Raw genomic sequence first — 15,624 nt, 5'->3', positions numbered from 1 at the left:
TTTAGAGTAGGAGTTGGCAAACTATAGCTGTAGGCCAAGTCTTGCCTGCTGCCTTTTTAAAGTTTTATTGGAACACAAACACACCCATTTGTTATGTGTCTGTGACTGCTTTTACACTACAGTGGTGGAGTTTAGTAGTTGTGACAAGCACCATATGGCCCACAAAGCATAAAATGCTATCTGGCCTTTACAGAAATGGCTCCTGTTTTAAGGTACAGTTGTGATACACCAAGTCACCCAGAGAATTGGATTCCTTCCTCTTGTTGTGTAGTCATTTAGGATATTGTCTTCATAGCTGAAGCTTGCTGTACAGGGAGAAAGTGGAAGTAGAGTGCAGGGAAATTTGACACATTTTCACTCATGTCCCATTGGACAGCTCTTAGTCACATAAGGCCACACTAGCTTTAAGGTAAGTTTGGCTATATGCCTAGCTAAAACTTAGGGTGATGGGTTTGGGAGGACGAGAACATATACGCAACTATTAGAGTGTGAAGGTAGTTTGAACAGGGTAGTCAGGAAAAACTTCTGAGGTCACAGGAGAGATCTGAAATAAATGAGGGAATCATGTAAATACCTGGAAGAAGAGTTTTTTGGAAGAAAGAAATAGCAAGGAGATTGTCCATTCAAATGGACTTTGCCTCCTAATTTTATCTTTCTCCCTCTGTAACTTTGTTCAAGAGCTAACCTATGTGAAAGTGTCTGGCACATAAATGGTTAAGTATATCTTTGTTTATGTTGTTCCCTCAAATACTCTTGAGTGTATCCATTTTTTTAAATCTCAGCTATTCTTTCTTTCATGAAATCTCTGCAGGTCCTCTTTCTTGCCTCTCTAGTGCTATGTAACTGTTCTATATCAGTTACCGCCTTTTATGGAAGTAATTTCCTATATTAAAGTGGCATTATAGTCTAGATTTCTTAAAACCTAGGTTTTGGCAGAAATATACAGTATTTATTAAACTGGATTATCAGACATTTATTCTAGGAAAATAATTCTTAGTATACTTTCACTTCACCCAGGTGTACTCAAGAATTGAGTATAAAGTAATGTGTCATTTGAAATGTAAATATCTTTCACAAGTAAATGAGTAAACTGGGTGTATTTTCTTCTTCATTACAGATAAATACTGCAGCAACTGTGGCTGACTTAAACTCTTTACTAAATGAATATTATAACTACCTAGAGCTTATTGGATGCCTAAGACTTATAACATCATTAAGTGATAAATATAGGTTGGCAAAAGACATACTTGTTTATCATGTAATTAAGAGAGTCCAAGCACCTTTTGAAAGGTAAGTTGTTCATATGTTAAGGATTCTCTCAAATTACATGTTTAAAGTGGTTAATTGCCTTGCAATGTGAGATATATTTGATAAAATGTAAATGCTATTTTAAACTAATGCTTTCAAACTAACCTCTTAAGGATGAATACTGTTCTTACATTCTACACAGAATTGCTTAAATGTGTACTGTTTAGGTAGGAAAAGTAATCGTTATCTCAATTTATAATTAATTTTTCTAAATAAAAATTATTTTTATGTTCTCACACGCTGCTGTTCTTTTAATAGTGGGAAACCTAAAATATATATGAAAGTAGGCAGAGTGATACACCATGTAATCACCACCCAGATCTAACAGTTATCAAGCAACCAGTGGCCAGTCTCATTTAGCTAGCCTTCCCTTGTTACTGACTCCAGTTTTATTTTCAAGCAAATTTTAAAATTTCAGTATCATTAATCTATGTATTTAATGTATTCAAAACTGTTATAGTTGGCTATCCTTACTGAAGTTAAGATTGTCTCATCTTTAACCAGTATAAACCTCTTTATGTTGTTTCTTTTGAGTTCTTTTGATGTTGACCCTTAATGGTCTTTGATAGCCTTCTTGCTATATGGTATGACAAGGTGTTTCATGCTCCTTTTGTACATTCTGGCCTAATGAGCTTTGTTTCTTTGAATGGGAAATGGTATTTCAAATCCACAATCTGGATGCTAGGGATGCTTGTTTTTGCCACGTTGGTCATAGTTTCTAGGCCTTTTCAGTGGACTAAAAGAAGAAATATAGGGGTTTTTTGTTGGGTTTTTTTTTATTTTTTTAAGATAAAATACATCATAGGTTTCTACTGATACTTCAGATTCACTACTACAAGATTTTTGACTTTTCCTTTGTCCCATGTTCATAATCCCAGTTCTCAAAGACATTGATGAATTAGAGCATGAAGTAATTCCTTGATTTAATCCACATTTCGTAAATAGTAGTCACAGAATGATAATGCCAACATTATCATCAGTAACATAACATTATTGAAAATAGGTTAAACTTGTTTTTCTATTTCTTTTTGTTCTAGGGCTATGCAGTCAAATTACTGTGTTTTAAAGTCATTTGGCATAGTTATTTTCTTTGTTGTTATATTACTAACTGGGTATACATTTTATTTTCATTTTTATCTTATTTTTTCTTTTTATTGACTTTTATTAAAGTTTGATTTTATTTTAAAATTATATAAAATGTTTGCATGATTCCAAAGTCAAATCTATAATGATAGTACATTGAAAGGACTCAGTTCTGTCATACAGATTATGTTAAGATAAGTATAGCTTTCATCCTTATCACACCTACCTTCCATCCCCTATGAAGTAATTATTTTAGTGGCTTTTACTGTTTATCCTTCCATTATTTTTTTTAACTGATAGCAGATAAATATATGAGTATATGTGTGTGTGTATATTCATTTCTTTTATTACATAAATAGTAACATACCATCCACCCTTTTTCCTCCTCATTTTTTACTTGACAGTATATGGTCCTTATTCCTTTTTTAGAGCTCTACAGAACTAAAGCACTCTTCCAAATTAAAATTTAATATGATATCATAAGCTTAAACAGTTGTAAAGGATATAATTTCCAATATATGTATATATTTTAAATAAATTTATTTATTTATTTATTTATTTTTGGCTGCATTGGGTCCTCATTGCTGCACGCGGGCTTTCTCTGGCTGTGGCAAACGGGGGCTACTCTTCGTTGCAGTGTGCGGGCCTGTCATTGCGGTGGCTTCTTTTGTTGTGGAGCATGGGCTGTAGGCGCGCGGGCCTCAGCGGTTGCTGTGCACGGGCTCGGCAGTTGTAGCTCGCGGGCTCTAGAACACAGGCTCAGCAGTTGTAGCACACAGGCCCAGCTACTCCACAGCAATGTGGGATCTTCCCAGACCAGGGCTCGAACCCATGTCCCCTGCATTGGCAGGTGGACTCTTAACCACTGAGCCACCAGGGAAGCCCTCCAATGTATTTTTAATACTGTAATTAAAGTAACACTGTTACATAACTGTTTAAAATGTATCCAGTGTCTGACTATAAGACTCTTACATAGCAAAATTTTCTTACAGTTAGAATTACCATTCATAATTATGATTAATACATAGAATAATCCAAACATATTATAAATTTTGATAGTTATTTAAAAATTTATTTGAAATGTATCTCTTAATGACATAGATGTACAAAATATTTTTTTCCCAAGGAATTCATATGTCTACAGATGGATTTTTTCTCATTGCTAAGTTAGATAATTCATTGCTGTTTGTTTATTTTGTGTGTGTGTGTGTGTGTTTATAGGTATGAGTAGTCTAGTTGTCAGGAAAGGCTTCCCTATCTGTATAAGTGGTGTTTAAATTAAACCCTGATTTATAAATAGGAGTTAGGCAGATCAAGATGAAGAGGGCAAGAGAAAAGAAGCTGAAGACTGATCCCTCCTTTTATGTGAAAGATAAATCATATAGCAAAAAACAATATTTTAAAGCTCAAGAGTCCTGTAGATGTCAGAAATAACAAGGAAATCAAAAGCCATAGTACCTCTTTATTCCCGCCCTGCAACTAGGTTCATCATGGGGTAGGAGGGTGAAGTTGGGGGGAAGTGAGAGTAGCATCAACATATATACACTACCGAATGTAAAATAATTGGCTGGTGGGAAGCTGCAGCATAGTACAGGGAGATTGGCTCAGTGCTTTGAGATGACCTAGAGGGGTGGGATAAGGAGGATGGGAGGGAGGCTCAAGAGGGAGAGGATATGGGGACATGTGTATGCACATGGCTGATTCACTTTGTTGTGCAACAGAAACTAACACAGTATTGTGAAGTAATTATGCTCCAGTAAAGATCTATTAAAAACAAAAAAGCCATGGTACCCTAAATGTCATATGAAATCAGAACCCTCAGTTTGCCCCAAACTTGGGTTTGGCATTCTGAATGGACCCCAATCTGAACCAAAGACATTAACAAAGTAATTGGTCTTAGGATTCGTAGTACTTACAGAGTGCCAGGCAAAAGCAAATACGTAACAGTGTTTAGGGAAATTTCTACAGCCTGAGCCTGATGGGAATGCTAAAGTTACATTGCTAAAGAAGAGGAGGTTCCAATAAAAGACAAAACACAACCATCCTAAACAGCAAGTATTGGGAATAGCACATCAAGGATTTAAATAACAGGACAAACTGAGACATAAAAAGTTATTACAGTGATTTAAAAGAAAAAAAAACCCAAACATAAAATGTGAAATGAATCAAATAGTGCTTCTAAGTTGAAAAATGATCATAGACTTCCAGTTGTGGATAATGTGGAATAGACACTCTTCTCTCTATCCTTCCTGATAAGCACAGTTAAAAACCCTGAACAGTGTTTATAAAACAAACTTAAGAAGACTTTTGAGAGGTAGAGAGATGAAAGCAGACCAGCTGGGGATCTCAGCAAGGACACAGCTTAGAGAAGTCTAGACATTCTTATTTGAAGGAAAACTAAACGATTTGTCACCAGCAGATCTACCCTAAAAGAATGCCTATGGGAATTTTTTGAAATAGAAAGCAAATTATTAAAGGTAGAATCTTGTAACATCAGGAAGGAAGAAAGAATAATGAAAAGAATAAAAGCATGTCTCCTCTTGTGTCTACTAAATTATGTTTGATGGCTGAGGCAAAAATTATAACATTCTCTAATGTGATTCATAATGTATATAAAAGAAATACTTAGGAAATTATAAACAGCAAAAGGCAAAGGGACATGAAGGGAAGTAATGTTTCTATACTTGAACTGATAAAATGTTGGCAGCAGTAAATTATTACATTTTTAAAAAAATCTTCACATAGAAATACACTCAAAACACTATAGATAAAAATGGAATCCAAAAAAATAAGCAACCAACAGAAAAACAAGGAAAACGAAACAGAAACAAAAATGATCATGGAAATGAAACTTGGTGGTTGTTAAATGCTAGGCCATTGAAGAGAAAGAGAGAGAAAAGGACTGAAACAAGAAATGTCATGAAAGTTAGAATAAGAGCACCCACACATATATTTGACAAAAGAGACAGAGGCTGGGCAATATTATAGAAAATGCTGCTTGAGAAGTTCTTCAGGTTCACAGGGCTTACCATGCTGAAGTATAGTGTACTTTGTGATGAAATTGTGTTCTGAGCAAAAAGACATTATTGTAAAAATGAGCATCAATTATATTGGACGCCTTTTTTTCAGTGACATCAACGTTGAAAACAGACAGCCAAGATAGTAACTTCACAGAGCTAGTTACGTTATCATTCAAGAGAGAGGAGGAAATAAAGACATTTTGAGACAGGTTTACTTCTTTCCTGGAGAGATTAATAAAATACCTACTTAAGGAAGAAAGAAATTGGACCCAGAAGGACAAAGTAAGATACAAGCACCAGGAGTAAGCAAAGAAATGAAAAAACCTGAATAAATAAAAACAAGCATTGGCCATTTAAAAGACAACTAAGTTTTGGTAAGAAATGGTTAAAATAATTAAAATACTAGCTAAAGGTTCATCTGTAAGAAGAGAATGGACATTGTATTTATTGTTTTAAGGAACTTGTATTCTTGAGGTAGTAGTGGGGAAGCATTAATTACCTTAAGATTGTTAAGCCAAGTATGTATATTTTAAGGAAAAACTCTAAAATAACAGGAATAGAGTGTGTAACTTCCAAACCAGTTTGATGGGGGTGGGGATAGAAATAAAGAAAACATATTTAATCATATAGTGAACAGAAAAAGAGGGATGAAAACAAGCAAGGGAAAACACATGCTCAAAGAAAACATAAGATAGAAAACATATAGGTAATTATATTACATGTAAATAGCTTATATTCATATTTAAAAAACAGAGGATCTTAAATTGCATTGCAAATAAATGACTTTAAAGCAAAAAAAGAGAGAAAGAAATTCTAATAATCTTTTTAAAAAGCCTTGTCCTTAAATGACCCTAATAGTGTTAAAAAGAACAAATTCTTTAGGATTCAGCAGTCTTGAATATATTTGTATCTAGCAACATGGCCTCAAAATTTATTAACAGTTCTGAGGACTGTTTATGAAAGGAAGCAAGGCAGGTAGAACATCAAAAAAAAAATCTTGCTTTAGTGCACTCCACTAATAGATTAAAAGAGAAAAATAAAACAATCTTCATACAGTTATACATGCAAAAAAAGCAATTGCTACATTTAAACATTTATACATAATTTTAAGCTAACAATTTGAAATATCCTTATAAAGATTAGCTAGTAAAGATTCAGCAAACATTATCCTTAATGAAGTGTGATAGACGTTCCTCTTAAGGCCATGACAAGCCTGGGATACATATAATTACCCCCTTCATTTCTACAATATGCTGGAGGTCCTAGTAGAGCAACAAGACTAAATGAATAAGTGAGTGTTATTAAGGATTGGAAGAATTAAAATTATCATTGGTAGTCTAGATGACTGTCCAACTAAAATAATCTTAGAACTGCTTCTGTAAAGAGTAAAGCAAGGTTACAAGAGGTAAAGGACACTAACAGGGAGGTGTGCAAGTGAGAAGGAATGGTAACGAAAGAAATTTGTTAATTTTAGAGTAAACACTGATTGTACAAAAAATTAATGTTTACTTTGGGGATTTATGATACAAGGTGGAACAAAATGTTTAAGTAGCATAGGAAGAGAGAGCTACCAGAGTTGCAAGTGTTCTAAGGTCTTTGTATTGTTCAGGAAGAGGGTAAATACCTGATTCACTTTAGATTTCAAATATGCCGATTAAAATTTTGAGGTAACCATTTAAAAAATAAGAATTAGTGTAACTTTTTAAATAGAAGGTAAATTGGAATTTTGTTTTAAAAATACAAAAATTGGCAGGAAGGAATAAAAAATTTTTTTGTAATTCAGTACAGTTGCCCAAAATAAAGTGACAGAACTAGTTTCCTAAATGTAGTAATAACTATTACTATATAACAATTAGAAAAAATTACTCTCAAAAAAGCAAATTGCAGAAAAATAAGTATACAGTATGGTACCATTATTGGAAAGTTTCAAAACAAGCAAACCAATGCTAGTTATTTTTTAGGGATACATATATAGTGAAACTAAAATGAAATGCAGGCTATAGTAAAAATTTCAGAATAGGTAAATAGCAGTTTCAGATAGTTTTCTTTGTAAAAGGAGAGAAGGGAAACTGATGAATGGGCAGATTTAGTTGAGTGAATAGAATATTTTCTTAAAAATAATCTGAGCAAACATAAAATGTTAATGTCTTTCAAAATCAAGTTTGCAGTCATGGTTTTCTGTTATTTCCTGGATTTTTATATAAGCTTGAAATATTTCATTTTAATTAAAAGTAAAATTATAAAGGTGAACTCAAGTTTGGCTGAAATTTGCTTCAAAGGTAGGTGTAAGGTGAAAGTTAAAAGCAAGCAAGAAAGGCAGCAATTGTATTGTGGAGGACCTTAAAAGCCATGTTAAGGAGTTTGGACTTTATTTCATGTGCAGAGTGTGTATTATTAGTTTCCAAACTGAGTGGCTCAAAACAAAAGAAATTTATTCTCCCATATTTTTGGAGGCTAGAAGTCCAAAGTCTCGGTGTTGGCAGGGCTTCATTCTTTCTGGGAGTTTAGGAAGAGAATCCATTCTTTGCTTCTTTTAGCTTCTGGTGGCTTGTGGTTGCATAACTCCAATCTCTGAATCTATATCACATGGCCTTTTCCTCTCTATCTTTTATAAAGACAGTTGTCATTGGACTTAGGGTGAGCCCAGATAACCTAGGTAGAATGATTTCAAGATCGTTAACTTAATTACATCTGCCTGGACCCTTTTTCCAACTAAGATCACATTCACAGGTTCCAGGGAATAGGATGTGGACATATCTTTTGGGGGCCTCCATCCAACATACCTAAGGATGAATGACAGTATGGGGTTTACATGGAAAATCAACTTGGAAGCTTACATACCTGGTACAACAGTTCCACTGGTATATGGAGAAATGAGCAGATAAAAGGGATTTCAAAAAAGGAAATTCATAGGATTTGTAATTAGGAGTGGCAGAGGGAAGAGTTAAGAATGACTTTCAGATTTAGCTGTACTAATAGGGTGAATAATGGAGGCATTTGTTGTCACTTACGGTTCTGATTTTGGTAGTAAGATAATTAGCTTTCTTTTGGACTTAATAAGTTTGGGTGCTTGGAATATGTGGTACCCAGCAGTCTGTTGGGTATATATTCTGGGCTGAAATAATAGATTTTATAGTTAATGAACATAAACCTGCTTAAATAAAGCCATGGGATATGGTAAGAAAAAAGAGAAATTTGCCTTGTTACAGATCCATGAGGGACAAACAGTAGCATTTAAGGCAAAGCAAAGAAAGAATAAGCTTTGTAAGAGACTCGGAAGGTTTGGCCAGAGATATAAGGGGAAACCAGGAGACTGATCCCATACATCATTCATGCACTTAGGGCAGTTATTCCTGAGATGTAGAAAGGAGTGGAGGGAAAGTGAATAGGAAATTAAGAAAAGGAGACAGTAAATGTAGGTAAGTCTTTCACATAGGTTGTCTCAAAGGAAAGCAGATGGGATTGAGTGAATTTTTTCCCTTATTCAAAGATGGGAAAGATAAGCATATTTTTGTGCTCTTGAGGAAGAGCTAATAGAAGGGAAGATGAGTCAGTGTAGCAGGGTACCTGAGGACGTGGATAGGGAATCCAGAGCCACAGTTAGGGTTAGTCAGTCTGGTAGGCAAAAATGGTATCTTCTTCATTCTTTGCTTATTAGTGAGAATGTGCATTTTTAAAAATTCATTTGTTACTTGTATTTTCTTAATGATGCATTCATATTTTGTATTTCCTGTTGAGTTCTTTTAGAAAATGATTTGTATTTTTGTTATATTAGAGAAATTAGTGTTCTATCATGTATCAATATTTTCCCACTTTGTTTTGTCTTTGTTAATTTCTTTTTAGCAATACATAAGTTTAAAATTTTTATGTGGCTCAAGTTTATGATTCTTTTTCTTTGCAGTCTTTCATTTTATACTAACTAGCTTTGAAGTGTAAAATTTTAGATATCTACTTTTTTCCTCTTAATAAAAAATTGTTAGCTTAATTTTAAAACTATTCCATAAAGCCAAATAATGTAGGCATGGAAAATATTCATTTTATATTAATACATTTGCTTGTTATTGATTTGAAAATACCATATCACATAAAGTGTATCCATATTTTTCTTTGTTTTTCCTCACCTTTTTTTCCCCACATCTTTTTTTTTCTGTCTTTTTCACACATATATGTGATAGTAAATTAGCTAGAAATGTTCATTCCAAACACATGTGTATGAATGTTGGCTCATTGTTTTTCTTCTCTTAAGTTTTAAACAGGGTCTGAGAACTCTTGGTGTTTTGGAGAAAATTCAGACTTATCCAGAAGCATTTTGTAACATCTTCTGTCATAAACCTGAGAATCTTTCCACAAAAATTCTTAGTGATCTTTTTACAGTACACACATTATCTGACGTACAGGCTTTGGGGTTTTGGAACAGTTACTTACAGGCTGTTGAGGGTATGTAGATGTTTTATTTTTATTTAACTGTCGTAGAAATTTTGTTTTGGGATATTTATTTCTTTGAGTTTTGCTTTTTATAGTAAGACTTTAATCTAACTACTTATTTACAAAACTTGTTTCAAAACAAGTTTATATGACTGAGTTGAAAGTGATAGGAAAGGTTACATAGTAAAGTTATATTTTTCGGTTGTTTTCCTCTAGGTAATTTGAAGTGAGAGGCATTCTTCCTAGAAAACTTTAAATATACGGGTGATTGCCACAGCACAGGATAGTCTCAAAGCTAGTCATTTACTTCACCTTTTTAAATTTTAAGTTAAATTGAATTATTCCTCATCCATTGATCAGAGCATGGTAATGATATTTATCATTGAGCCTTAGCAATGTAAATTCATTCTGTTTAATATGTTGTAAAACAATTTAACTTTTAGTTGAAAATTTTTTAGCTAGGTTGTTTGGATGTTTTATACCATCTTAGTTTTTTCCTTTGTTGAAATAGTTTATCAAATAGCAATGGTCTAGAATTGGTTTAAAATTGTTTGTAGGATCATATCCCCGAAAGATCAAGTTTCAAAACCTACTGAACCTCTTGGACTATATGATAATTTTATATTAAGGAAGACATTTAAATATACAGTGAGTAGGTCAACCAAATTATTGTATGAGTCCTACTTTGAAATTCAAATAAACATGTATTCAATATACCATTTTCCTATTACTACACTTAGTGATTTAGTTTTCCTCTTATGCATCTCTGTTAATGTGGGTGTCTCTGCTTTTCAACATGTCTAGTCTAGTTGGGGAAGAGTCTATGATGGTAGCAATATATAACACAGATTTTTTTTCTTTTTTTCCTTTTTTGGTATTCTTTTCAGATGGTAAATCTACAGTAACAATGGAAGACATTCTTATTTTTGCTACTGGTTGCAGTTCCATTCCACCTGCTGGATTTAAACCCACTCCATCAATTGAGTGCCTTCATATGGATTTTCCTGTTGGAAACAAGTTTAATAACTGCTTAGCTCTTCCTATCACCAGTACCTATAAAGAATTTCAAGAAAATATGGACTTTGCCATAAAAAACACTCTAAGATTAGAAAAGGAAGAAAATTCTCACTTCATTGGACATTAACTGTTTTGAACAAAGAGATGCTTCTTTAAAAGCTGCTGTTGATACTTTTTGTTTCAGAAATCTGTCTGTCATCACTTTTGAGCAAACTTGGCCCAATAAAATATATGATATGAACATAAAGGAATATTTTGGCCACTTAAGCTAAAAAGTTTTTTTGTTAAGGTGTACCAAAGTTGATACTTTTCTATTTTCTTAATATACATGCTTCATAAACCTCAATACAAATACTTTTAGAATGGCTGTACAGACTTTCTTCAACTATAGTAGCATGCTATATATAATAAGAAAACTTGTACTCACTGTTTTTGTAAATTGGGATTAGCTATAGGATGCCACAGTGATTTTTCTAGTTTTATTCAATTTTCAAATTATTACTTATTTTATTTTAAAGCATTAAATAGGAAAGCTAAATGATAAATCTTGTTGTATAAATCAAAGTCATATTTTGGGGGGTGTGTTATATGTATCCTTTTCTGGGATGGCACTAAATTAGTTAAAAATGTTTTTAGATTATTAAGTTATGTTAAAATAGATCCACACTGCAATTAGATTATGCCTAAAGGGAAGTATTATATTAAAAAGCAGAATTGCACAAATATTCTAGAATCTATGGACATTCCATAGTCTTAAAACACTTCTGAGGTGGATTAAAATACAGTTGAAAATCCCTAAGTAAGTGTCTTCTTTAAAGCCTTTGGCTTTAATCATAGGATTTTTTTTTTTTCATGTATCCCATGTGTGGTATTAGACCACATTATGTCTGATCCACATTTTAGGTTATCTGAATAGAATGATCTCTGTGGATTGCCATTTGGTAGGTTTGGCTATTTGACAGTTATTTATTATCAAGATGGTTGTATGAAAGGTAAGCTGGCACCATTGCATTATATAGTTATCTTCTTTGCTTTTGAAAGGTACCTGTTATATAAACAATGTAGAAATGTGTAAGAAAGAATTACAAATAGAATGAAAAACCCACTCTAATCTCAACCATGCAGAATTAACTGTTATCCTTCTATAAACTCTTCCATTTCCTTTTTTAAACTTTATTAATGCTACTAAAAGTCAAAGAATGCCTAGAAGTAACAAGAGATTATGTAATAACAATTTGAAGATACCTAATCCCATAGTTGTGTCACCATATTTGTACTCTTGCAAAAGAAGAAACTGGAAAAGTCTAATGTTCCTAATCTGTTATCAAATATAAATGGGTTTTTCACCAGAATAAATCGTATGAGAGGTAAAATGCTTGGTTTTAAGCACATTTTTCTTGCTACATAAAGCAGGTATCAGCCATATTCTCATCCTCTCCAAGAAGCATCCTTAAATTATTGATAGTTTTAAAGACAAATGACAGGATTGGTTTGATACTGGTAATTAATCTGTTATTAATACCAAAGGAAAACTAAAACATAATCCTAGTAAAATTTTGTTACATTTTCTAACAGACCCAGCAAATTAAAGTTTAACTTTAACATGAAGGTTTTAAAACATTAAACAAGGCATTTCTTTGTCTTGTGTTGAATTCTGTTAAATTATCAAAAGTAATTAAAGGAGCAATTATCAAAAAAGAGGTTTAACCTCACCATACAGCTTTTATTCCAAATGTGTTGATAAACTGGATATTTTATTTCTTAACCTACCTAGTTTTTATAAAGTTTTAAAAGCCATTAAACCAATACAAACCAGAAAACCTAATTAAAGCTATTTTCTGGTTATTTGTAGTTTGAATTCATTTAATTACAGTGGTAATTAAAGCTGTTAAAACTCACATGCTTTTTGGGTGGGGAGGGCTGGTGGGGAGGCAGTGTGCTTGGGTTAGCTACAATTAAAAACAGTGTTTCAATTCTTTTATGTGTAGACAGGGCCTTAGGGATAAAGTGATGTAAATAACTTAGTATATTCATGTTTTAAAGTGAAGTATAAATATTCATATTGCAAAATATTTTCTGGCTTTAAGAATGTTCCATCAGTATGATTTTAGATTAATCTTTACAGTCAAGATACATCAGAGAAACCTGACATAGGTTATTTTCTGCATTGTTACTATGTCAAATGGTTGGTATTATGTTTGTTCTTTTTCTGTTCATTGTTACAGCCAATGCATAGTTCCTACTGACATTGATTTTAAAAAGGAATTATGCTATAAACCTTTATAAATGTGTATATGTATTTCTTAAATATTTCAGTTGTCTAAATGACATATATTTCAAGTTTGTTTTCTGTTACTCTCATTATCAAGAAAAAGCATAAATTCGCCTTGTATGCATCTACTGTTAATGGTCTTAGGTTAGTTTTATATTCATTTTTTTTAATAATTTTAAATTTTTTGGTGTGAGAACTTCATCTGAAGGCATTTATGCAATTCTCTACTATTCTTGTACTTAGTCATTTTACTATTTTAGTATTTAAGGTAAAGATTCTTTAAAATATCAGAAACTAGCTCATGACTTTATACTTTGTAATATTTAATTTCCGTATTACAAATTAGTCATTATTTGTTTGGGTGAAGTAAAAAGCTTTCATTTGATTACTAACTTGAGAATTTACTTTGGCTTCTGCTTTATTCCAAACTTCTTATAATTTTTTCCCCTAATTATATGGAAGCTCTTGGAACTTTTGTACTCAATGCTAAATGTGCAGTAAAGGAGAGTGTAATATAATAGGTAAGTTTTCTCCGTGACTTTGCCTTTTACATTCAGTCATTATAAGAAAATGATTAGAACAAGATTCTATTTATAAGTGTGTAATTCTTATATATAGTGCTTATCACAGCTTTGTTGCTAATTTTACAATAAGCTATTAAACTAGTTTTATGCTCTACGTGATGCAATGTAAAGCATAAAAACACATTGATGGCTTACTTGAATGTGTATTACATATAGTTTAGGAAAATTTGCATTGCTTTGAAGAAATCCTATTTTAAAGTTCTCATTTTGACTGTTATCTTTTCAAATTGCCAAACATATTCCAATATCTACTGTATGCCAGGTATTATGTTAGGTGATAGTTTATGTCAGCCTAGTTTCCCTTTTTTTAAAGACTTCAGATACAACAAAAAAAAATGACACTTATAATGAAGTTTTCTAAATAAATGTGTTTCTGCTACTAAATGTGAAGTGCTTATATAAACTAAATCAAGTAACTTGTTAGGATTTAACAAGGTTAAAATTCTGACAATACTGTGTAGATAATAGATCCTTTCCCCATTTGAGAGATCCTGCAAGCAATTATCGGCTGACAGGTAGGAACCTCTCTTGAATGAGCTGTTCTGAGGTATTCTCTGTTAAAACTATCTATCCCCTAATGTAAAATAATAGTTTGCCAGAATAATTATATTATTTTAGCCCAACATCTGGATAGGTAGAGTCAGTTAAACCACTAAAAAAGTTAGGTTAACTAACACTCTAACAGCCATAGTTTAATTCTTTCCTTATTCTAAAAACACATTACAAATACCTTACTCAGTCTTAGCATTACAGGGACTGTTTGTTTACTGCCACTGTTCTGTGGGACATATATTTCCTATACATTTGTTTGCCCACACTGTGTGCACTCCTTGGTCAGGACAGTTTTTATCATTTCAAATGTATATACTGTACACAAATGTTAAACATGCCTTAGTGTTCTATGTCATATGAGTCATATATTTTGGGAGGTCTATGCTGGAGCTCTGAAATGGTTAGGTAGATTTGCATTTGAAAGTAGAAGTAAACAAATGAACAAGATTGGGCTCTCAGATGTTGACAGTGGGAAAGCCTGTTTATTTTATATTCCATGAAGACAAAAAATTAAGTAGAACTTTCCCATAGGGCAGGAACTGTCATTTCTGTTTAATCGCAACACACCTAGTTCATTGGTGATTCCAGTTTTCTTTTTTTTATTCCACATATAGGAAGCAGTAAAAAATCAGCTATAAGATGAGTATGGTCTGAGGATCTAATATATAACGTGACTGTAGTTAACTGTACTGTATAATTGAAATATGCTAAGAGAGTAGAACTCAAAAGTTTTCACCAAAAAATAAATATATATGTGAGATGATAGATGTGGTAAATAAGTGGGGGGAATTCTTTCACAATGTATACATATATATCATATCATCACAATGTACGTTTCAGATATGTTGCCAAATTTATCAATTATACCCTCAAAAAAGGTGAAAAAAATTTACACAAGGAAAAAAAAGAATGTAGGTCCAGTTCTAGGGTGTTCCCTAATGGCATTAAGAATGAGATCACCTGTCAAGTTTCATAAAAATAAACCTTTGTGTTTTGTTTAAAAATTTTGCTCTTTATGTAATCGTTGGGGTAACTTAATTTCTCATAAATTCGAAAAGTTAAGTTTTCAAACCAGTTTTTGAGGCACAGGGTCTCTAATTTCATTTCAGAATTTGGTGAAGCTTCAGAATGAACATATTCAATAACTAATGCAATATCCTAAGTGAACTCTGTTGACCATACGGGAAATGAGTTGTGTCCATTTTTGACATCCAGTAAAAAAATCTATGGATTAAATTAGAAATCATTAATATTGGATACATTTTGTCATCATATGGCTTTAAGTGTACATTAAGACACCTGCACTATCCACTTACACCCCCTGCCAAAGTAATGTTTTGTGATTTTGCAGTTACTAAAAGGA

The 15,624-nt window shown here is 32.6% G+C and overlaps 1 protein-coding gene across 1 annotated transcript in view; it reads left to right on the top strand.

Moving 5' to 3' along the window:
- Window positions 1-12,594, top strand: part of G2E3 (G2/M-phase specific E3 ubiquitin protein ligase) — a 65,084-nt gene extending 52,490 nt beyond the window's left edge. The window contains 4 exon segments of the mRNA XM_079909470.1: window positions 1,118-1,290; window positions 9,658-9,848; window positions 10,724-10,975; window positions 10,978-12,594. Of these exon segments, the coding sequence (XP_079765596.1) occupies window positions 1,118-1,290; window positions 9,658-9,848; window positions 10,724-10,975; window positions 10,978-11,009 (648 nt within the window). The 3' untranslated portion in view covers window positions 11,010-12,594.
- Window positions 12,595-15,624: the final 3,030 nt, after the last annotated feature.

The sequence above is a fragment of the Stenella coeruleoalba genome (assembly GCF_951394435.1).
Source record: "Stenella coeruleoalba genome assembly, chromosome: 2".
In the NCBI taxonomy this organism is placed as follows: Eukaryota; Metazoa; Chordata; class Mammalia; order Artiodactyla; family Delphinidae; genus Stenella; species Stenella coeruleoalba.
Note: the sequence above shows the minus strand (reverse complement) of the source record. Positions and strands in the feature narration are given on the sequence as shown.